At 36.0% G+C, this 24,773-nt stretch overlaps 1 protein-coding gene across 2 annotated transcripts in view; it reads left to right on the forward strand.

The window, feature by feature from the left end:
- taf6 (TAF6 RNA polymerase II, TATA box binding protein (TBP)-associated factor) overlaps nt 1-24,773 on the forward strand; it is a 37,340-nt gene that overhangs the window by 3,253 nt on the left and 9,314 nt on the right. For both annotated transcript variants that reach the window (XM_039747427.1, XM_039747428.1), the window contains exons 3-13: nt 4,943-5,029; nt 12,811-12,964; nt 13,851-13,907; nt 14,617-14,733; nt 21,502-21,641; nt 21,729-21,806; nt 21,897-21,998; nt 22,128-22,310; nt 22,429-22,503; nt 22,630-22,755; nt 24,385-24,558. In XM_039747427.1, coding sequence (XP_039603361.1) covers nt 4,943-5,029; nt 12,811-12,964; nt 13,851-13,907; nt 14,617-14,733; nt 21,502-21,641; nt 21,729-21,806; nt 21,897-21,998; nt 22,128-22,310; nt 22,429-22,503; nt 22,630-22,755; nt 24,385-24,558 — 1,293 coding nt within the window. The remainder of the gene's footprint in view (nt 1-4,942; nt 5,030-12,810; nt 12,965-13,850; nt 13,908-14,616; nt 14,734-21,501; nt 21,642-21,728; nt 21,807-21,896; nt 21,999-22,127; nt 22,311-22,428; nt 22,504-22,629; nt 22,756-24,384; nt 24,559-24,773) is intronic.

A 24,773-nucleotide genomic window follows, 5' to 3' on the forward strand; every position in this document is an offset into this window, starting at 1 on the left:
GTGTGATCACATGAATCTAATGAGTGCCAAATGTCAATGATCAATTTTCTATTTCTGTCGGGTTATCATTTTCTAGATGGTTTTGCTCTGTGAGGTGATCACCTCTTAATGGTTAATTAGATCAGGGTTGTATTTGAGGTGATTACATGGCAAAATGGTCAGAAGTTGGCCACTGACTGTAATGGCAGTAATCATTTGTAGAAAATCTTGTTTGATATTCATGAAGAGGGAAGCCTTCATGGTTTAGAACAAGGACTTATATATAGTATTATTATGAATGTCTCCAGATTTGGCCAGGAAGGCAGCAGGAAAGACCCAGGTGTACTAGGAATTTGACAAGACTGTATAAAATAATGTTTAAGCATTTAAGGAGTCCTGGTAAAATGTTAATGATATGAAATGAAATGAATATTGGAAAGTATGCAGTAGGTGGCACAACGCCCAGGGTCACCTCTGCTGTATCAGGAAAGTGACTACTTTGACAGCAGAAATTCCTGAGTGGTGGATAAATCACTTAAAGAAAGCATCTGAAGGGATTTTAGCTATTTTTGTGGCTAAGAATATTGTGTTAACATTGGCAAGACTGAATAAAGCTGTAGAAGAATTCAGCCTTGCAAGCTGAAGCAAACAATTTGTGTCTCAACTTCTGTTGATTATTTTAAAACCCTATGTCTTAAAGCAGAATTGGAACATACTGTGTTACTATACCCTCTGAAGTACTACTACTTGGACAGTGATAATGGTATGAAAATGACAATTAACAAATGAAATGAGACAGAGTATCATTACCCTTAGAAGTGTATTTCTTTCATTTAGAGAAACTGCAAAAAAAAATGAAAGTGTCAGTAAGTATGGTGTGTTATACAATCCAAAGACAATTGGAAATTGGAGGAAACTCTGATAGGAAGAGATCTGGCAGACCCAAAGTCACAGCCCAATCAGAAGACAATTTTCCAAGGGTCAGCAATTTGCGGGATAGGCTCTTCACAGTACAACAGCTTCAAGCACAGCTTAACAGTGGTCGGAAAAAGTAAGTCTCAGTTTCTCCCGTGAAGAGAAGACTTTGGGCCGCAGGTTTGAGAGGGCGAGTGGCAGTAAGAAAGCCATTTCTTAAAAGACAAAATAGGGCCTCGAGATACCAGTTATGAACTACTGCAGAGTGGTCAAATTCTTATGGAATGATGAATCAAAATTTGAAATCTTTGGTTCATCATGCAGTGTGTATTTGTATGCCGTCAAGTTGGTGAAAGGATGGTTCCTCAGTGTGTGACACCAATTATCAAACATGGAGGAGGAAGTGTGATGGTCTGGGGTTCTTCTGCTGGAGACAGAGTTGATGCTATGCACAGAGTGACTGGCATTCTGAATCATAAGGGTTACTACAGTTTGGCTGTTATATCAGCAAAAGGTGACTACTTTGATAAATCAAAAAAGCTGAATACAATTTTGTACACTTAAGGGTTACTTGACTTATTTTATAATTTGCCATTGTTTATTTGTTCAATTCCAGTTTAATATTGTCTAAGTGGCACTTCAGAGGGTGTAGTAACACAGTCTTCCAACTCTGCTTTAAGTACAGACAAAGAGTAATCAACAGAAGTTGTGACACCAGTGCAAATTCTTTGCTTTGACCTGCAAGGCTTAATTTACTTCAATTGCTACAGAACATCTATAGGTTGTAAACTATTATGTGTTCCCTGAGAAAGGCCCAGTTGTAATATTCTGAAATTTAATTTTTTCAGTTTTTGATAACCTAAACTTCAAATTTAAAACTCTGACAATTTACTGCTTACCTTTTCACTATTTTTGGCCATTCATTGTATTTCAACTGATTACATTTGACGAAAATCTGAAAAAACTAAGGTGTTCTAAAAATTTTGACCGCTGGTGTATAATTGATTATAGCTTATTGTGTTTGCTTAAAATTTTTCTTTAGACAGCTTGCCTTTCAATTTTTTGCTGCTTCAGAATAGGGATGCTGATGAATCGCCATTAATGCATTAAAAATGTCTGCAATTAAATGTTTTAACATAATCCCTAAATGTGTTCAGTTAACCTGGTTAATTTGACTGTGCTTCACACGTCGTTAATGAAATAGTACAAAATTAATCCAAGTTTATCAATAGCAGTAGCAGGTTACGGCTACAAATAAATTTTGCCAATCTTGTCCAGCAAAACATGCTCCTATCCATAATACTCTCTATGACTACCTAAACTGCATCTGTTTCTCTCACCTTTGACTGACCCTATACTGAATTCTCACAATTCATTTCAAATCTTGTCCTGCTGTCAGCTGACACGGAACCTGGTTACCCATTCTCCTGTCACACATGTACGTATTCATATATACAAGCAAACTAATCTCTTTTACACACATACTCAACTTGCTCACAAAACTTTGGCGGTGAACACCCATGAACATCAACATCTCCTGGTTCCAGCATTTCCCTTCCCATGCCTGCTAAAGCTCCTTTTTTAATCCACAGCCAACATGCTTCGATAAAGCTACAAAAGTGCACTTTTCAAAACTTTACAGAATTTTCCTTTCTTGCTACTTTCTATTTAGCCCCAGCAAGTGAGTGATTCAGAAGTGAACAGATATGAGGTCAACACACTGCCCTAGTCTAATTTTTTCCCTAAGAGCACTTCAAGGAGAGACAGTCTCAACTCTGTTCACTCCCATCTATGAATATTCCAGCCCTCTGCCGGACATCGTCCTCCGACCCTTCACGCACACCTGAAAGGATGTAGGTACATGCATTTCATTATTTTAAAAGCAGAAAACTAATGGGCACGTTTAAATTTTGTTCAACTGGACACCAAAAAAGAAACCTTCCACACAAAAAAGAAGGTGAGGGCATCTGTAGAATTGAACTTCTGTTAAGTAAATTGTACCCTCACACAGAAGTGTTGCCATTTTTTATTATTACTTTTTTTTTAATAACAAAGACATCGGCTGCTGGCTTCAGTAACATTAAATACACTTGTGCTCCGGCCATCTAGTAACATCTAGTAAAGAAAAGGTTAAGCACATGAATAGCATGCAATCAAGTGAAAAGAAGTGAACAAAGTTATAACTATGCATTTAAGCCTGCATTTGCTGAGGGGCAAATTTAATCAGCCTAGTTTAGGGTCATAAGAAGCCAGTGATCATTGCAGAAGCTCTGGGTGTAAGGCAAGAAGCAAACATTGGTGCTATGCAGGGCTCAGTCATAAAGACAATCAGAAAAGTGCTTTGTGCAATACAGTATCAGAACCCTGTAGATAATGTATCTGTTTAGTTTTAATCCAGTTATCTGCTATGAATATTTTGAAACCATGTTATTTGGTGGTGCAGTGGCTAATGTTCATACCATAAATCTTTGGGAGCTTGCATTGAGGATGAAAAATGGGTGTTGATATTATTCACTACACAGCCCTTGAAGGAGGAAACATTTTCTTAATTAGTTAAATAGTTAACCACTACATTTAAATTTAAAATATGCTTTTGTTTTACTGTATGCATTGCTTGATCTGACATTATAAGAAATAACAAAGGCTTAAAATGAGGAGTAGTAAAAGCTGCATAATATACTGCATATTATTGAATCCTGCTTTATTTTAAAATCTTGACCTGGTATGGAGTAGTAATGTGTATTCTTTTTACTCTTTGTTTAAAGAAATACATTTATTTTAATAACAAGTGTAGGTTTTTACTGGCTGTGCTACCTGTATAGGATGGGTTTGAATATAAGTAATCAATTTAGTCCTCAGCACTAGCGTTTGTAGTGCCCCATCTGTTGGAATGTATTTTGTGATGCATGTAGTAATAAACTGCATTGAATTTGTAATTCCTACAGATCTCAAACATCTCAAACATTATCATCATTTTTATGAATCCCATACCAGATGACATAGCAGCTGAACAGATACATACATACTTGTCTTTTTATTAAGGTTGATTAGAAGGAAAAGTAACTAAAAAGTAATGCACTGTTTGTAGTTCATTACATTTTATGTAATTAACTATATTACATATTTAGTTATTTTTTTGTAAGTAATGAGTAATGTAACTAGGTTAAGTTTAAAAGTACAATTTCTTGACACTGGTCCCCATGGATATTTTTCTTTCTTTATCTGGATATGTTGATTATTATAAAAGATCGTCCCTTCAACAACCAGTGAGTAAATGGTCATAAAATCAATAATACCTAATTTTTCAACTTCATATCACTTTAAATACAGCAATATTAACTTAGCTTATCAAAATGCTGGAATAATTTACATTGTGATACTGTTTTAAATTTTTTTTTGTGTGTGTGTGCTATTGTCTGATTAGTGTTTCAGTGTTTATCCAATTGTTTATGTTACACAAAACTGTTCAGTAAACTTAATGGAATAATATAATATGCCTGTGCAAGTATTTATTAAAACTTTTTTTAATTATTAAAACATAACCAAATGCTTTGTAGAAAATTATGAATAGATAGATAGATACTTTATTAATCCCAAGGGGAAATTCATATAATCCAGCAGCATTAAAAATTAAATTAAATAAAAAATTTTGAATATACTTTCAAATAATTTTTTGATTAATATTAATACAAGTTTTTAATCAAACAATAGCCTTAATTTTAAGTAATAAATCAGAATTAATATGTCAGTTTCTAAAGCTTTCCCATCAGTGAGATAAATGTGATGCAACATGGTTTGGTGTCTTAAGTACTCATTGAGGTGTTTCCAATATACACTGTTTCAATGTAAACTGTAGTTTTCTTTAAGAAATAATAATGTATTATATATATTCAGTTGCACATAAAATAATACATTTGCCTACCTGATGTGAAATACTAGATTTCCTGGGCTACTATATTGTTGGTTAATATGTGTCTGCTTAGTTTGAATTTGCTTCTTTCAGCTTAAAATTAATTCTAATTGTGTAGTCACATGTTATTGCTTGCAGGATGCCCTAAAATTCATGCATCATGGGAAGAGGCGGAAACTGATGACAAGTGACATTGACTATGCATTGAAGTTGAAGAATGTTGAGGTAAGATAGATTTATGCCTTGATGTTCACTTAGGTTTAAAAGATAAGCTTAGTATTTTTGAAGATGAATTTATTTGGTTCACAATTGTGGCATACATATGTTTTCTCTAGAAAACTGTTAATGTTAGAAAATGTCTTCCCCACCTGCCTACAATTGAGGTTTAGATAAAATCGCAAATGGAAAAACTGCCAGTGTAAAGAAAACTGCAATGCAGAATGAAGTTGGTAGAGTAGAATATCAAGAAATAATTGTGTGTGGCTATTTAGCAAAACAGTCTTTCACTTGAGATAAGGAAATACAATGAAACAATGGAATTCATACGTACTTCGTTCCCACTTTTTCATTAACCTTTAAAGGTATGACATGTACCACTTAGATATGGGGTATGTAGTATCATGGCTGAGCAATGTGCCGCTGGGCTGTAACAAGGTTAATTAACAAACCTACTTTAATGAAAGTTATAGCAGGTGATTCAGCCCAACAAAGCTGCTTAGTCCTGTTCACCTAATTACTCCAAAATAACACTGAGTGTGTTTACATGCACTTTAATGCCTTGTAAACCCATATCCTGGTTAGAGAAACCGGGTTAACAGATGTAGATTTTACAGCAAGTAACCCCGCTATTTGGCTATGTTAACACTTAACCTTGTTACAGTTAAGGGTTTTAGAGTATGTGCATGTGTTAGATTTACAAATACTTTTAACAGCCACAGGTAGAAGCATCCACAAAATGAATTTTCTCCAGTTTGAAATTCCATCCATCCATCCATTCATTATCCAACCCGCTATATCCTAACTACAGGGTCACGGGGGTCTGCTGGAGCCAATCCCAACCAACACAGGGTGCAAGGCAAGAAACAAACCCTGGGCAGGGCGCCAGCCCACCGCAAGGCACACACACACACCCACACACTAAGGACAATTTAGGATCGCCAATGCACCTAACCAGCATGTCTTTGGACTGTGGGAGGAAATCGGAGTACCCGGAGGAAACCCACGCAGACACAGGGAGAACAGGTCTCCTAATTGCAAGGCAGCAGCGTTACCACTGAGCCACCGTGCCGCCCCCAGTTTGAAATTGTCTGTCTCAATTCTTCAGAAATCGCTAAATTTATGTTGATCTTGTGGATTCTTTGCTGCGGGCAGATTGTTTGTGAAGGTGAACATCTTTTTTTAGGAGAATGTAATTTAAGCCTCACAATGATCTATAGTGAAAGGAGAGGTTTAGCATTGATTTCTATGCAAGCCGTGATTGTGAAATGTCACTGATCTCAAGGTTTAATTGACATTCTTGACAGGGTACAAGGGAGACTGAATTGGATTCAACACGTGGGGCCTCATGTATAACGCCGTGCGTAGAACTCACACTATACCATGACATAAGCACAAAAGCGGGAATGTGCGTACGCACAGAAAAATCCAGATGCAGGAATCTGTATGTACGCAAACTTCCAAGTTCTTCCGCTACGTAAATCTCAGTCAGCGTGAAAAGTAACACACGTGCACACAACTGCTGTCCCGCCCCAACTCCTCCCAGAATTATGCCTCTTTGAAAATGTAAATCTATACTAATAAAAGGCAAAGCCCTCACTGACTCACTCATTCACTCACTCACTCACTCATCACTAATTCTCCAACTTCCCGTGTAGGTAGAAGGCTGAAATTCGGCAGGCCCATTCCTTACAGCTTACTTACAAAAGTTGGGTAGGTTTCATTTCAAAATTCTACGCGTAATGGTCATAACTGGAACGTATTTTCGTCCATATACACTGTAATAGAATGCAGCTCGATAGCCGTGGGAGGCGGAGTTTCGTATTAAAATATATAACCAATCACATTTCAGCCATCATTTGTTGCCAGGCAGAGAGGCTTTCACAATCTGTTGTGGAGGCACTCTAACACAGAATAAATGTCGATTAACCTGTTGCTTCAACCAATCAGATTTTGAGTTGGTGTCAGTAGAGCCCTTTAGCAGGCGTACGGCAATGTCACTGTATTCAGACCCATTGATTGGATAGAAGCCGATATGAGGAACTCTACGACGCCATTGAACGCACCACAACCGCTCCGAGCGAAAGATCGTCGTGTGCACTACGGCCAACTCCATGGCAGGATTCTGGACAATAGTATTTGCCAGACACAGACCAGATTTCAAGACCATGAAAACCTGATGATTGTCACGCTCCTCGAGCCCCAAAAGTTTCAGGAATACAAGAAAAATTTCATGCATGCAACCTTCTCCACTGTAACACAAGAGCCACGGAGCGTTTTTGATCTGTCTCGGCTAAAAACAGAACTGACTATAATGTATGCCATGGATGATTTTGCAGAAGAATCTCCCACTGATCTCCTTGACTTCCTTCATCAGAAAAATCTGAATGAGAGCATGGGGCGGCTGTTCACATTGGTATATTTGGCGGTGAGCATTCCTGTGTACGCTGCTTCTGTCGAGCGGACATTTTCAGCCCTAAAGCAAAATCAAACATGCCAGGAATATCATAGGGCGGGTTTGCGTTTCAGCATTAGCTTCGATGGCGATAGAAAGTGACGTTTTGATGGAACTGAAGCGCTCGGATAATCTGTACGACAGAGTAGTTTAACTGTTTTTAAGGAAACAGAGGACGATGGATTTTGTTTACAAATGATCTGAAATTTTTGGTGAGTAAAATGTTGCGATTTTCCTAAATAATACTGCACGTTTATGAGTTATTATTGATGTTTTTTTATGTGTGTCGCGGCTGTAGCTGTAGCAGAAAGGAAGTTGTTCATCCCTGTTTTCTCTATAAAATAAAGGCATTTATTGTGGCTACAGGAGTATATATACACCCCGATCTACATACTGTCAAATAAATGAACCACACGCCGTGACGCTACATGAGAGGCTTCGCCTCTAGCGCTAACGTCCGAGGTCCGATTCCCTAGAGGGAGTACAGTAAGTGTGTATGCCTCATGAGCCCAGAATTGGGGCGAAACACGTGCCGCGTACTGTTTGCATTATTTGACAGTAAAACTATTTCAGTATATTCAATATATATATATATCAGCGCTTCCGATTCATTATACCCTCGCACCCCCTTGGTCTGAGAACAACTATGAAAAAATATGAGGTTAACGCAGAAAAACAGATCACCAATTGAAGCTTTATGAATAATTGATACTTTATTCGCCATCAATAATTGTTTTGGTAAAGCCATACTCAGTGTAATCCTCCTTCCATGTTCTAATTTTTTCGTGACTAGCTATGATTAAATGAACGGTAAAAAAGTAAGAGCAAAGCGAGGGTGACTTATCCAGGCAGGCGGGCGACAGCTCAATAGCTCGAATTTGGATATACTGTAATTAGGTTCTATTTAGTCGACAGAAATATCTTTGGTAGGAATGTAAGTTGAATTTACTCTTTAGATTTCTATGGTGAAGAAAATGCAATGCTGACTAAATTTAACTTACATTCCTACCAAACATATTTCTGTCGACTAAATAAAAATTACTTATATTTAAAATTTAAATAGAACTTGAACAGATACGATAGTGCACGTAAGAGCAGGAGTCATCCGTTTTAACAAGCAGCATATTGCACTAATACGAAATGGCCTGCCCATGTAATTATTTAGGAATGGATAAATAAATTAAGGTATTGTAAAAATATTGTTTTTCATTTTTCTTCCTCGATGGATTCTGGCACCCCCAGGAACAGCTGCTCGCACCCCAAAGGAGATATATATATAAACAAACAAACAGTGACAACACAATTACATTGATTACATTGACAATCATGTTACGTTATTTTCAAAATATTTCCTTTTCTTTTTCATTACTTCTTTAACACAATACTTCTCCGCTGCAAAGCGCGGGTATTTTGAGATATATTTATATATATGTGTGTATGTGTGTATATATATATATATGTATATTTATCTGTATGTATGTATATATGTATTTGTGTGTGTGTATGTATATGTTGATATGTGTATATATTTGTATATATACACTCACCTAAAGGATTATTAGGAACACCTGTTCAATTTCTCATTAATGCATTTATCTAATCAACCAATCACATGGCAGTTGCTTCAATGCATTTAGGGGTGTGGTCCTGGTCAAGACAATCTCCTGAACTCCAAACTGAATGTCAGAATGGGAAAGAAAGGTGATTTAAGCAATTTTAAGCGTGTCATGGTTGTTGGTGCCAGACGGGCCAGTCTGAGTATTTCACAATCTGCTCAGTTACTGGGATTTTCACGCACAACCATTTCTAGGGTTTACAAAGAATGGTGTGAAAAGGGAAAAACATCCAGTATGTGGCAGTCCTGTGGGCGAAAATGCCTTGTTGATGCTAGAGGTCAGAGGAGAATGGGCCGACTGATTCAAGCTGATAGAAGAGCAACTTTGACTGAAATAACCACTCTTTACAACCGAGGTATGCAGCGAAGCATTTGTGAAGCCACAACACGCACAACCTCGAGGCGGATGGGTTACAATAGCAGAAGACCCCACCGGGTACCATTCATCTCCACTACAAATAGGAAAAAGAGGCTACAATTTGCACGAGCTCACCAAAATTGGACAGTTGAAGACTGGAAAAATGTTGCCTGGTCTGATGAGTCTCGATTTCTGTTGAGACATTCAAATGGTAGAGTCAGAATTTGGCATAAACAGAATGAGAACATGGATCCATCATGCCTTGTTACCACTGTGCAGGCTGGTGGTGGTGGTGTAATGGTGTGGCACACTTTAGGCCCCTTAGTGCCAATTGGGCATCGTTTAAATGCCATGGGCTACCTGAGCATTGTTTCTGACCATCTCCATCCCTTCATGACCACCATGTACCCATCCTCTGATGGCTACTTCCAGCAGGATAATGCACCATGTCACAAAGCTCGAATCATTTCAAATTGGTTTCTTGAACATGACAATAAGTTCACTGTACTAAAATGGCCCCACAGTCACCAGATCTCAACCCAATAGAGCATCTTTGGGATGTGGTGGAATGGGAGCTTCGTGCCCTGGATGTGCATCCCACAAATCTCCATCAACTGCAAGATGCTATCCTATCAATATGGGCCAACATTTCTAAAGAATGCTTTCAGCACCTTGTTGAATCAATGCCACGTAGAATTAAGGCAGTTCTGAAGGCGAAAGGGGGTCAAACACCGTATTAGTATGGTGTTCCTAATAATCCTTTAGGTGAGTATATGTTGGTGTATATGTATGTATGTATGTATGTGTGTGTATATATATATATATATATATATATATATATATATATATATACAGTACACACCACACAGTGGGGAAAAAGCATGAAATGTCAACTTTAATCTCGAAATTTCCACTTTAATCACATAGTTTATTCTGTCATTAAAGTAGAACATCATAAACTTAATCTTAAAATCGTTTAATTTACTAGTTTCTCAAATCCCATCGTAACTAAAGTAGTATGTTAAATGCTTTGTTTTTTATTTGATCTTCTATGTGCTCTGTGTGTGTGAATCACTACATGCTTCTTAAACCGGCTTTCTCTACCTCCGACAGGACACAGAATCCATTGCATTCGTGATATTACAGCTGTCTGAATAACTAAAATACTGAGATGTATACGTGATATCAGATAGGATAGGATAGGATAGGAGTTAAATCATGTTATTAAACATGGGAACATGGTGGTGCAGTGATTGTGCGCGACCTTCAATAATAAAATTTATTGCAGCAGTACTGTTTCTTTCAAACATACTAACCTCCAATTTCTGTCCTTCCTTTTCTTTCTCCAAATACCCAATCACCACACAATCAGCTCTGTAACAGACGTTAAGCCATCTGTAAGCTTATAATGCAGATTCTTCAAAACTTTTAAGGAACATTAAAATATCTTCCTAGTACATGTTTAATTATTCTATCCTTCACGCCAGTCCCAGTGAAGCATACAGTGCGAGGCATGCAAGAACAATCCCTGAACAGAGCGCCAGATCCTTGCTAGTGTAGCGACACCATGTCCTTTAATTATTAACAATATAGATTATTTAAATAAAGTTAAAGCTTTATCTGTATAATATAATAAACATTTTGCTGCATCTCATCTTAAAACTGATATCGTCATCGTATGTGAATACGCGCTTTATAAAGTGGCTCAGGTTGTGTAATATAACTATTGCAAGTTTACAGTGAGTTACGCAACATTTCTGTGCATACGCACCGTTTATACATGAGGCCCCTGGTGCTTACACGCCGCCCATCTCTCCTGCTGACTGTCCTGGCAGTAGCACAGCAATTTTAACTGTGCAACACATCTGTTTCTGAACTGCAGTGCAAGTGTTAGGGGGACAAAGCTCGTCAACTGTGTTTCCTTGCTTGGCAGCATGCTGGCATCTAACCACCCTAGATTGTGTGTCAATTCCTCGCAGTGCTTAATGCTCATCAGTCGAGTGTCACTTATCAATTAAAGCTTTACAGGGGGCACATTTACAAGATTATTGAGATTTATAAAGATAAATTGCTCAAATTAAATTTTATACGCTGAGTAAAAAGCTTAATTTTTACTTCAATTTGATTATCCACTGAACTTTATTGGTTTAATTTTTAGTTCAACAATTAGAAAGTTGCCTTCTTGATCTTCAGATGTGATACTACTTATGTAGGGAGTGCAAACAACATTTTCTAGGACTGAGCGGCATACAAAAGGTAGTGAACAACTGCTCTAATCAGAAATAATGGTAAACATGGCATTTTAGAAATCAAGTTTCTGTGCATAACTAGGGTATTGAAGCACACGTAAATGCACTGAATGTGACTGGGCGATGCAGTGGCCAGTGTTCATATTGTGATTTATCAGTGCCTCAGGTTGGTTAAGGATGTAAAAAGGGGACAGATGTTTTTTTTACTTCACCACACATGAAGGAATAAATGTTTCTATAAAACACAAAGAAATTATCACAGGCTTTATACTTGTCTTTGGATTCGAATCATGGCAGTTGATGTTGGTATTTAACTCCTTTTTGCACAGTTTAATGATGTCAGAGCACCCGGTAAAGGGAGAATTCTAGAAGCACACTTTGTCCCATGTAAATCTGGATTTTTAAGAAACCAGGTTTGTGGCTTAACAACGTTATTTGGTTTTGTGTGCATGTAAACTTATTGAACTGAGTTTTGAAGTTCTCCAAAGTATTACTATTTACCACAGTTCATTGTAACTTGTTCAGTGTAGTGTATCTATTTCTTTGTGTGAGGAATAACTTTCTTAATATTTGCTTGAAATTTACCTTTAACCCATTTTCAGCTATGTCCCTTTGCTCTATAATAAAAGCTGGGATCCACTATAATGATTCTTTTTGTAAGTTTCATTCATGTTACGTTTTAATCTGTATTTGCATAAACTAATAAGGTTCAGCTCCTGTACTCTTTCCTCATAGCTCACACCTTCCAATTCTGAAATAAGCCTTGTGACTCTTCTCAGGATTTTCTCTAGTGCTGCTGTGTCTTTTTTGTAATACAGAGACTATAGCTGGTGCCGTCTCATTAAAATATGCAATATGTTTACAAAAATATATGAATACATGTTTCCAATATGAGTGGTATCTCACAACATTTATCAATGATCAGGAACATTATTGGCTTAGATGTATATGATAAATTTCAAAACTTTCAAGTTCACCTTTGTTTTTTAACTAAGATATTCATGTAATAATGCACATTTTGGGGGAAACTAATGCATGCTATTCAAAAATACTGAACTTTTAAAATTAAAGTTCAAAATGTGTATAGTAACCACTTTTCACTTTTTCATTCAGCCCCTATACGGGTTTCATGCCCAGGAGTTTATCCCCTTTCGCTTTGCTAGTGGAGGAGGTAGAGAGCTATATTTTTATGAAGAGAAAGAGGTGGAGCTAAGTGACATTATCAACACTCCACTGCCTCGGGTACCACTGGATGTATCGCTGAAAGGTAAACAGCAAAGGCTTCATGATATGCTTTTATACAGAAATTAGCACTTGTATAATAAAACAAAAGTCTCTGGATGGAACTCTCTGACGTTTTTGGCCTGTTTTTAGAAGGTTTGTTCCCTTATTGTAATTTAAAGTAACAGCAGTAGAACTGACATGTTTATTATCTAAAGTTTCATATGGAAGCAGTGTCTTCATCTAGAAACTCTGTCTTTGCTGACATTGAATGACAAACCAAACATAATATTGTCCCAGTTTACATGCAGTGTGGAAGTGAGCTTTAATCCACTGGTTATGTTGAATGTTTTTCTTTTAAATACATTATAGTTTAGACATAAAAGAAAGTAATGTGAATTTTACAAAAAAAATAGTTCTGTGTAAAGTATTATATTTTTCCTGTATTTAATTAATCATTGCATTGTTTTGTAAGTGTTAGCTACTCTCAGAATTAATGTATATTCAGTTGGTCAGTGCAGTATACCATATTAAAGCTTTCCAGTTTTCCTTTATTGCTTTATTGTTTAACAGTCACAATTATATTGAAACTTTATATTATGGCTAAAGCAGTCTGTAAAGACAGTTACATTCTTTGATAAATATGTATGGTGGAAATATGAATTCAGCGTGTAATGCATATTTTATCCATCATCACTTTTTACCAGAATTCCGGGTACTTTCTAATGCTTCAATCTTTGTATACATGGTTATAATTGACACAGCCTGCTGTTTATTTTCTTTTTAAACATAAAAGTGCACAGTCTCTTCCGTCTGTCCTGCACATTCTATAATATGCATCAAATTGCAATAAAATATAATGATTTAATGTTTTTTGTCTCGTGTCCTGTATTGCAAACATATATTTTAAATTTTAATTTGTACCTCTTTAGCTCATTGGCTTAGCATTGAAGGTGTCCAGCCTGCCATTCCAGAAAATCCACCTCCAGGTGAGTATATTTTCTTGTCTCTTAATGTCTTGTTAAAGTTCTTACTTCACCTACCAAACCTTGGTTTTGCCAATAATGTATAGTTGTCAACAGTGCTTAAATCTGTGTGTGATCCTTTTTGTAGGGACTAAACATGTAGAACATGTAATGTACAAATAAGGAATCTCATTTAATTCTGGACTCCTTTAAAAAAAACAGTTACAAACTTTCTTGTTTAGCCAAGCTTTTGCTTAGAGTCATATTGTTATTAATTTTAATTTTATTTTATTTCTATTTATTTTAATTTACTTAATGTATTTATTAGATTTTATTCTATTGTGTATCTTAATGTGTCTGTGTCTTACCTAGCTTCATCTTTTTCTTCTTTTTTTGTTTTATTGTACAGCACATTGTGACTTTACTTATTTACTTTAATATAAACTTTAAAAAGGAAGAAACTAAGTTTAAGTATTGGGTGCAAGATGCTGAAATTGTGCAAAATATGTGATGATTTTTTTTTTCTTAATCCAAATTGTATACTTTGCATTAATCTAATGTGGCATCAATACTATATGGCTTTAAGTGTTTCCAGCATGCACTCATAAAGAAGCTCAAAGGATAAACTTTAATGCCTACTCTTTTTAAGTACATTGTGGTAAAGTTAATTCATTTTTTGGAGGTTCATTTTGCTTTTCTCATTTTTGTTTTTTAAAATTGCTTTGTTCTCCAGCTTCAAAGGAGCAACAGAAAGCTGAGTCAACTGAGCCACTTAAAGCTGTGAAACCTGGACAGGAGGAGGTTCAAATGCATAACAAAGGACAGGGGACAGCAGCCACTGATGCAAAGGGTATGAACGGTTCCTACTTGAGTGTTTCTCTTACATGGTCTTATTTTTTTTCCACATGCCATATTTATATCGGCATTAAAAATGGAATTATGGGGTTGGGGGCAGGGCTGTGATGGTGATATATTTCCCCTTATTATCCTAAATTTACTGTTGAAAACTGAAAAAGCTCATTTTCATCCTGCAAATGTTGCAAGCTTTACATGCCTATCATAATCACTCCTAAACCATTAACGGCAGTGTTTGGTGTACTTGCAGCTGGGCTGAAAGTGTAGAAGGACCAATTAATTCTAATTGCCTGTACCACACTACTAACACATAGACTTATCTTGCTCAACTGGATGAACCTCAACCCACCTTTTATAAGTCAGTGGGTAACTGATGTTCTGTACTATTTGAAATTGTGGGGGGTGGGGGGGGATCTAATTTTCACTTAAGAGGTGCTTTGGCAAAATGTATTTAATTAAATTTTAGAATAAGCATTTATATCGGGGAAAAGGACATTCTCCCTTCTTTGTTGTTTTTAAAGATTTGCCCTTGCTTTTGGCTCTCAAACAATTCTGTTTTGTTACATTAGACTTGATTGTGTGGAATGTTATTTTCTTCAAATAAAATAAAAAAATAATTTCACATATGTTACAAGCAGACCAGTTTATTTTTAAAAAATGTTAGCTTTATTCTTTTTAGATGTCATGGAAAGAGGTAGGAAAATAACTCTAGAGAGTACAAAACATAATGACACCATGAATAGTTATTTTCTTATAAGATCACCAATAACAGACCATGAAAATAAAGTGTATTTATACAGAGACAAGCCTGCAAAGGTATGTAAACATAAGTTAACAGCAATATGCACAAGAATCTGGCATTTCTGTATCGATGCTTAAGCTGCCTTAAAAAGTAATAAAAAGTTATAAAACATTTTTTTGATGATTTCAATGCATACATTTTTGCAATGACAAAATCCAGTATATGCTAAGATTAGCACCATCAAAATTAAAGCTGAAAATGTCAGGAGAGTTAATAAAAATAAAAGTCCACTGTTCTATTGCACAATTGTATGTAGCTGTTAATGGCTAAAATGCAGCTAAATGACTCGCTTAGCAGAAAAATTTTTAAATCCCTCATGCTAGAAGATATTACTGAAGGATATCATTTTCAAAGCGAAGTTAAAAGTGACAGTTTCCAATTTTTAACAAGGTGAGTGTTTTTGGTGTTTTTGTTGACATAAGCAAAGATTAACTTGTCAAAATTATTTGTAGACACGGGACACAAGATCTTGTCATAATTATTTTAAGATGACATAGGACATACCATTTATACCCTTTTCTTGAACAAATGTAATTTTTTTATTTTTGGCATTGAAAGATGTACTGGGGAACTTCAGTCTTGTTATAATGTAGGCAATATGTCTATCTGTGTTACAGAGATGAAGCAACCATGGGAGTAGTGTGTATTGGTATTGCATTTTGAGTTACTACCCACTAGGTATTTACACTGTGCAGGTAGTGGATATGATTACATTTCAGTCAAAACAGAGACATTTTTAGGAGCCATGCAATGCGTTATATGTACCCAGTTTTTTCTCTTCAACAAATTTTAGTATATGCTGTGAAAACTGCAAAAAATTAATCTTTTGGAATAACAAGTTGTTTATTGAAATTGGTAGAAGTTGTCCTTTTAAGTTCAGACTATCAGTGCAATATCTTTTGTCTGTGTTTTTAATTATTTTTGCCATTCAGAAACTACTATATTTGGAAGTCTTATGCATTTGCACTTTCTAAACTTTGGTATAAGGACTTTTGGCTACCTGCTACACTTTAGCTTATATAGGCCTTTGCCTTAATTGTCATTATCTAAACTACTGAAACAAATAAAGTACTGTGTTCACAAGCCAGTTAAATGGTTTACTTCTTACTTGCAATTTGGGTAAGTGATATTTGACTAACCTTATTCAATTGTGAAACACAGCAGTGCACCAAAGCCATCAAGTCATGATTAAAGTAAAATAGCTAATGCAGCAGGCCACGGAAAACTGTCCTCAGCAGATCTGGGAATAACTAAAAGCATCCAGTGGCATACAGTTCTCACATTTCCTGAACCATCAGAAACAGATATATTCCCAAATATGTATATGAGTTGTGTGCTGCGTGTACAGTGTATAGCTCTAATGTCCTTGAAGGTTGGTGAGTGCAATTTCACTCTTGATCTCACACCTTGCTAAAATTAGAGACCCAGGTTTTGCCAATTCTTGACTATGTGATTAGCAAGCAGAATGATCTGTCCCAGACAGGTAAAACAGGTGCTGGGTCCTTTACTTTTTCACACCATACCATTCAAAATAGGGAGACTTTAATGAAATTGGATTTTTTTGTAAAGATCACCTAGAAATAACAGCTAAAGAAAATCCACACAAATACACAAAGAATTTGCAAGCTTATCATAGTGAGAATATCAAGGAGACAGTATTATCTTGTGGTTCTGGCACTGGTCAAATCTTTCATGTATTATTTAGTGGGGTTTGTGGGTTCGAGAATAAAGCCAGACACCAAAGTTGAAAGAATGTTGTTGTCTACCGACATATTGCCTAAACCCAGTTAATGAAATAATGGATCAGTGGTTAATGCTGCTGCCTCACAACTCCTATAAACTGGGTTAGAATGCTCAACATGCCATTGTTGGTGAGAGGTCACATTGTGGTTCCTGCCTGTGGACACTCCAGTTTTAATTGCACATCTTAAAAGTAGTGCATGTTGGATGCTTTTATTATTATTATTATTATTAACATCTTCCAAAAAAATCCATGCTTTGTAGAATTTTGAAAGTCTCCAATATATATAATTTTTTAATTTAAGAAGAATGATATGCGAAAAATGTATCTTCCTCTTATTTAGATATTAAAAAACATTTAAACACTACTCTGGGTGAGATTAGAAGTTATTAAGTTTAAAAATAATATCTCTTTGTGGTATAGATGTAAATATTCATATATATTCTACCAAACAATTTTGAATAACTTCGTGACTTTGTCTTTAGTGATTTTACTATGGCAGAGTTTTGGTAGCTTTATCTTTTTTTATAATGATTTTACTTTGGCAGCATTTTAGCAATTTTATCTTTTTTTCTGACACACCCATTTTCCTGAAAGTGTGTACTGTAAAGACCATAGTCTTAAATTTGTGTCTTTATTAGTTCTCACTTCTCACACGTCTTTGACACTCAGACATTGCCTTATATTTATACGGTTATCTTAGAAATTGGGCCCTTAAAGGGTGTTGGTTAACAGTGATATTACTTCTCCTGAATCAGTTCTTAGTTCTACTCTAAATTATACATAAACTACTGCTTCTGCCTTGTGTTTTATATATATCCTGTTATTTTTAATTTGAAATGATTGACTTAACATGTGTTCATAGCTGTACATGAGCATAAAAATAAATATTCACCAGCTCTTAAGAGGCTACCTTAGTCTGTATGTTGTCTATATTTTCTCTACAGCCACTTCCAAAATAGTTGATACATAATAATCTGCTTTACTTGAAGTCTAAACATTAATGTTAATTAAACTCAGATTCCTAGTTATCTCACAATGCTGTTAAACTGTTATGTAGATTTTTACCAAATAATAGCTCACTTTAATACTTTCCATTTAGTTGAAGGTTCTAAAGTACATAACTCTATTATCTGCTAATATATTTTTCATTTTAATATTTTCCCTCAGCTGGAATAATGCAACAGAATTCTGTGTCTGATGAAACATATACAGTAACTTCTTTAAGAGTCATGCAAAGAATGACATATTAATAGTCACACTAGTTTGTTTATTATCGTATGCTGCTATTTCTGATTATGATGTAGGGCAATATAAATTACTGTAACTAGAGCCCTGATAATTGCATAAAATCAAAACACATGTTTGATTATCATTGTCTACCAGAACCTTGAGATAGTTTGAATTAGATTAAGATGTTAAATTTAATATAAATTTGCTATTCTGAAGACCAATTCTCAGATTAAGCAGGTGGTGTGAAGATAGTTTGATGACGTAGGTTTGTGCTGTGTATGGGATTTACCTGCCCTGGGACATCTGACTTAATAAGAAAGACAATTTGAAATGGCTATGCTGTTGAAAAAAGAGCTTCCTATATAATACATTTCATTCTCTATTAAAATGTTTTAATCTGATTTCCAGAAATCTTAATACTTTATAATCAATGAGCCCTAAGTGTTTGAGTATGCACACATAATAATTTTTACTTAATACAAAGATTAGAAAGCTAATTATATTAAAGCTGATTTGCAAAACTACTTGAGCAGCATCTTTTTCCAACTGAGTTTCTGTCACTCAGTGGAACAGTATTTACAGTATTTTAAATATCACCTTTCATAGCCCTGAGGAAAAAAGTTGAGAACAATATTATAATTAACTGTAATAGATTGTAATAAGTTTTAAAAAGAAAAAAGAAGTGAGTTTATATTGTGACGGAGAATACCTACAGTGGTGTGAAAAACTATTTGCCCCTTTCCCGATTTCTTATTCTTTTGCATGTTTGTCACACAAAATGTTTCTGATCATCAAACATCATTTAACCATTAGTCAAATATAACACAAGTAAACACAAAATACAGTTTTTAAATGATGGTTTTTATTATTTAGGGAGAAAAAAAATCCAAACCTACGTGGCCCTGTGTGAAAAAGTAATTGCCCCCTGAACCTAATAACTGGTTGGGCCACCCTTAGCAGCAATAACTGCAATCAAGCGTTTGCGATAACTTGCAATGAGTCTTTTACAGCGCTCTGGAGGAATTTTGGCCCACTCATCTTTGCAGAATTGTTGTAATTCAGCTTTATTTGATTTTTTCTAGCATGTACCGCCTTTTTAAGGTCATGCCATAGCATCTCAATTGGATTCAGGTCAGGACTTTGACTAGGCCACTCCAAAGTCTTCATTTTGTTTTTCTTCAGCCATTCAGAGGTGGATTTGCTGGTGTGTTTTGGGTCATTGTCCTGTTGCAGCACCCAAGATCGCTTAAGCTTGAGTTGACGAACAGATGGCCGGACATTCTCCTTCAGGATTTTTAAGTAGACAGTAGAATTCATGGTTCCATCTATCACAGCAAGCCTTCCAGGTCCTGAAGCAGCAAAACAACCCGAGACCATCACACTAACACCACCATATTTTACTGTTGGTATGATGTTCTTTTTCTGAAGTGCTATGTTCCTTTTACGCCAGATGTAACGGGACATTTGCCTTCCAAAAGTTCAACTTTTGTCTCATCAGTCCACAAGGTATTTTCCCAAAAGTCTTGGCAATCATTGAGATGTGTCTTAGCAAAATTGAGATGAGCCCTTATGTTCTTTTTGCTTAACAGTGGTTTGCGTCTTGGAAATCTGCCATGCAGGCCGTTTTTGGGGTCTTTTGTGACCTCTCGGATGAGTCGTCTCTGCGCCCTTGGGGTAATTTTGGTCAGCCGGCCACTCCTGGGAAGGTTCACCACTGTTCCATGTTTTTGCCATTTGTGGATAATGGCTCTCACTGTGGTTCGCTGGAGTCCCAAAGCTTTAGAAATGGCTTTATAACCTTTATCAGACTGATAGATCTCAATTACTTCTGTTCTCATTTGTTCCTGAATTTCTTTGGATCTTGGCATGATGTCTAGCTTTTGAGGTGCTTTTGGTCTACTTCTCTGTGTCAGGCAGCTCCTATTTAAGTGATTTCTTGATTGGCAGTAATCAGGCCTGGGGGTGGCTACGGAAATTGACCTCAGGTGTGATACACCACAGTTAGGTTATTTTTTAACAAGAGGGCAATTACTTTTTCACACAGGGCCATGTAGGTTTGGATTTTTTTTCTCCCTAAATAATAAACACCATCATTTAAAAACTGCATTTTGTGTTTACTTGTGTTATATTTGACTAATGGTTAAATGTGTTTGATGATCAGAAACATTTTGTGTGACAAACATGCAAAAGAATAAGAAATCGGGAAGGGGGCAAATAGTTTTTCACACCACTGTATATGTGCAACACAAAAGAACATGCCAAACGTTTTCTAAAATAATCATGTATTTACTGAAAAGATAGAAGGAGATGAAAAGGGAGAACACATCAAACTAAAAATCTACAGTATAAAAAAATGCCAATACCTCTGTGTGTGTCCAGTCACTCCAAGCATTCTGATTGGTCAGTTTAGCTTTGGCTTGACTAAATAGGTGTACAAAGATAGGAAGTATGTACAAGAATATGACTTCTCTTTTCACAGTGGGTATTGCAATGGCGTCTACCACTGGTAGTCAAAAAGTGGACAAAGGTAAAGCAAAGAGCCACAGAATAACAGTTTCTGAGAACCAGACTTTACAGAAATGGGCTTGACAGAGATCGCGCTGGCCAAGACAGCTTGTGACACCCAAGGATACCAAGGAAATGTATAGGAGGAACGTTGAGGGAACATATATTGTGAAAGGAGTTGAGACACCCGAGGACAGTGGGAAGAGGCATACGAATTAAACTCTGCTATCTGTGTTTGTGTCTCCCTGGCCCCTCCAAGCACCAAACAGACATTGGGGGGGAGGAAAAGAAGAATAAATAACTTTAATTTACCTAGATAGAGCATCACTGATTTACCTAGTGAGAGAGGTTCCAATACATGTAATAATTCGGGAGTCTGTAAGTTATTCACAAAGTCACTTGAAAATTCTTAGCAAGTTAATGGTTGTTTTTTAGGCCAGTGTCAGTAGGATGACCAATCTTTTCTTTTAATATTTTGGCAGGCAAAGACCAGAAAAAGCTGATAGAGGGCAGCGCAATGAAGTTGAAACCGCGTAGTACCCACGAGCTGTCTGTTGAACAACAGCTATACTACAAAGAGATCACTGAAGCCTGTGTTGGTTCCTGTGAAGCTAAACGAGCTGTAAGTAGCGCCATTCTTTAGTGTTGTAGCAAACAAGAAGGTTAGTGGTAATCATTGAATAATATTATTTTTTGTCTCCATGCATAGGAAGCTTTGCAGAGTATTGCCACTGATCCTGGACTCTACCAGATGCTGCCTCGCTTCAGCACATTTATCTCTGAAGGGGTAAGTCTCTGAATAACTGGTTTTGTCTTTAGAGTATACATGGCTAGGTAAACTCTGTTATGTCTGGATTTTATGTCTTGTGTGGCACAGGTACGAGTAAACGTTGTTCAGAATAACTTAGCCTTGCTGATATACCTGATGAGGATGGTCAAAGCTCTGATGGACAACCCAACTCTGTATCTTGAAAAATATGTAAGTGATGCCTTTTTCCATTCCAAGTCCCAATGTTATCCATGTGCTTATTTAATTTAACAGGCATAGTTTGTTGTTCATAAAATGATGGTTTATAGAGTGTTCCCTGTTTTTTTTTTTCATCCATAGCTTCATGAGCTCATTCCTGCTGTTGTCACCTGCATTGTTAGTCGACAGCTTTGTCTACGACCAGATGTGGACAACCACTGGGCTTTGAGAGATTTTGCGGCTAGACTGATGGCACAGACATGCAAGACATTCAGCACAACAACTAACAACATTCAGTCTAGGATTACTAAAACCTTCACTAAGGTAACTACACTTATCTGGAAATTTCTTAATGTTATAGGACAAGTGTTGAGTTATAGGATAGGTTTTCGAGGGTTACATATCATCATTTTACCTGATAAACGTGACATTTTTATTACAGAGTTGGCTAGATGAAAAGACACAATGGACAACACGATATGGTTGTATTGCAGGGCTGGCTGAGCTGGGGCCTGATGTAAGTTACTAGCTTTGAGTGGTCTGTTTGCAACCTAATTCTATGTGGGATGGTATCGTTTGGGATACTATGCTGGATACTCAGGTGTGTCTATAATAGAGATTTTCCATGTTTTACTTTTTGCAGGTTATAAAAACTCTCATTATCCCTCGGCTACAAGTAGAAGGTGCTCGAATTAAAGCGGTACATGAAGGGCCAGTTGTGAGCAACATTGACAAGATTGGAGCCGACCATGTGCAGAGTCTTTTGCTTGTAAGTGTTGGCAGTAGTTCAAAAGCTAGTAAAATGATGATTGCTTGCTGCCATCTAAACCTTGTCTTCTGGTTGGATTTTTTTAGACTTGACCTTTCAAGACTCTTGATAGCCATATACTTTTAGTATGTTTGTAGAATTTAATCCACATGAGCTGTTGGTGGATTATGTGTCATTAGACACTAAGGTGTTGTTCTTTCTGCTTTCCTATAAACCAAGCTTCATGCTACCTAGACTAGGCTTTCTTTATGTTATATTAGTCACTGAAAATTTGTGTTAAAAATTAGTGTTTAAATTTTTATTGTAAAAAAGAAATGATCACTATAAATGAGTGTTTTAAAACGTCATATCAATAAGAAGTATACATTAATAATGTTGATAGGTAGTTTCCATGATCTTCGTGAATGTATTTGACAAACTACTAAATGAGATGTTTAGTCAACTATTTGATTAATATATATATAACTGTTTAGTTATTATCTTTTACGTCATTTTGTCAGTTTTGCATATGCACTGTAAATGTATTTACTGTTAGAAATGAAGCAATGTGTGTGTGTGTGTGTATACTGTATATATATATTTTTTTTTTTTTAAATAATATTTATATTTTATAGTATTTATGTGAAAAAAATCCAAAACTATAGTCTTGTTTTATTAGATTTGCATTTCAAAGCCCCAGATTTCAACCACTGATCCATAATAATCCCTTAGACCATTTTGATAATATGACATTAGGCAGCCTGACCAGATTAATGCAGTAGAAGTGGCAAATATTATCAGTACAAGTCTTTTGCTATATTATTTAATATCCAATATCGGCTAAGTTTAAAAAAAAATAACAGTAGTACATAAAACTTAGAATAACATCAGAAAAATTGTGGAATAATTGATTTTGTAGTAGTGTTTTACCAGTGAGGAATGTAGATAGGTACTGAAAGTAAATGTAGATAGTGATTTGAAGGAAATGCTTAGTTTTAAAATATTTGTAATGTTAAATTTACAGTAGAAGAAAATGTATGGCATTGTTTAAATTGTTATTGGTAATATCCAAAAAATGTACTTTAAAAACTGTAGACTATTTTTCAGTATTAAAACAGTGCTCATTCCCTTTCTTTTGTGTCATTAATGGCAGCAGATTTTACACAGGTAATTATACCTGACCTATACACTTAAGTCATATTGCTTTATTTGAAGCAAATAAGCATGTGTCCAGCAGACAATTTAATATTGTAAAACCAATCGTATTAAATACCCCTGTATAGCTTGTAAGCAGCAGATTTGAACATCTTGCAGCCAAACTGTACTGCTTAAATACTACAGTAATAAAGATTTATACTTGGTAAATAATTCAAAACATCACATCCCAAAATATTCATTATGATAGAGATGAGTGGCAGTTATGACAGTGAAAATGTTGTATGCAGCTGAACCTTCTGCTGAGCAGTGGGATATAACTACTACTGACAAGTCTTTCCTGTTGCCCAAGTTTAGGTGTTTGCACTCCTGTACCTTGGCAGGCAGTGCTTTACACTGAGTTAGCTTTCAGTGTCCTTCATAACAGTCCATCTTGTGTAGCTTTTCTGCATAAATTTGTAATAATAATAATAATTATCAATTCTTTTTTTCTAGAAACATTGTGCATCGGTAATAGCCAAGCTGAGATCACCCCCAGACAACCAGGAGCAGTATCGGGCAGACTATGGCTACTTGGGCCCAATGCTTTGCACTCATGTGGTCAAAGCTCGTTCACAAGCAGCTATCCAAGCTCAGCAAGTCAACAGGACCACTCTGACCATAACACAGGTATGGATATGTAACTCAAACAATGCATGTTGCAATGATATTTGTGAAAAGCAAATTTAATAAATGTAGTGAATGCATTAATCAAGTTTGTAAACCAATTTTATCCAAATGTACAATAGTAGAGTCTAGTATGATAAGAACTTACTCTAGGTGGGGCCCCACAAGGAAAAAAAAGTTCAGATAATTTTATTTACACCAAAGCAAATACTACAAAC

The sequence above is a fragment of the Polypterus senegalus genome, chromosome 3, assembly GCF_016835505.1.
Source record: "Polypterus senegalus isolate Bchr_013 chromosome 3, ASM1683550v1, whole genome shotgun sequence".
Classification (NCBI taxonomy): domain Eukaryota; kingdom Metazoa; phylum Chordata; class Cladistia; order Polypteriformes; family Polypteridae; genus Polypterus; species Polypterus senegalus.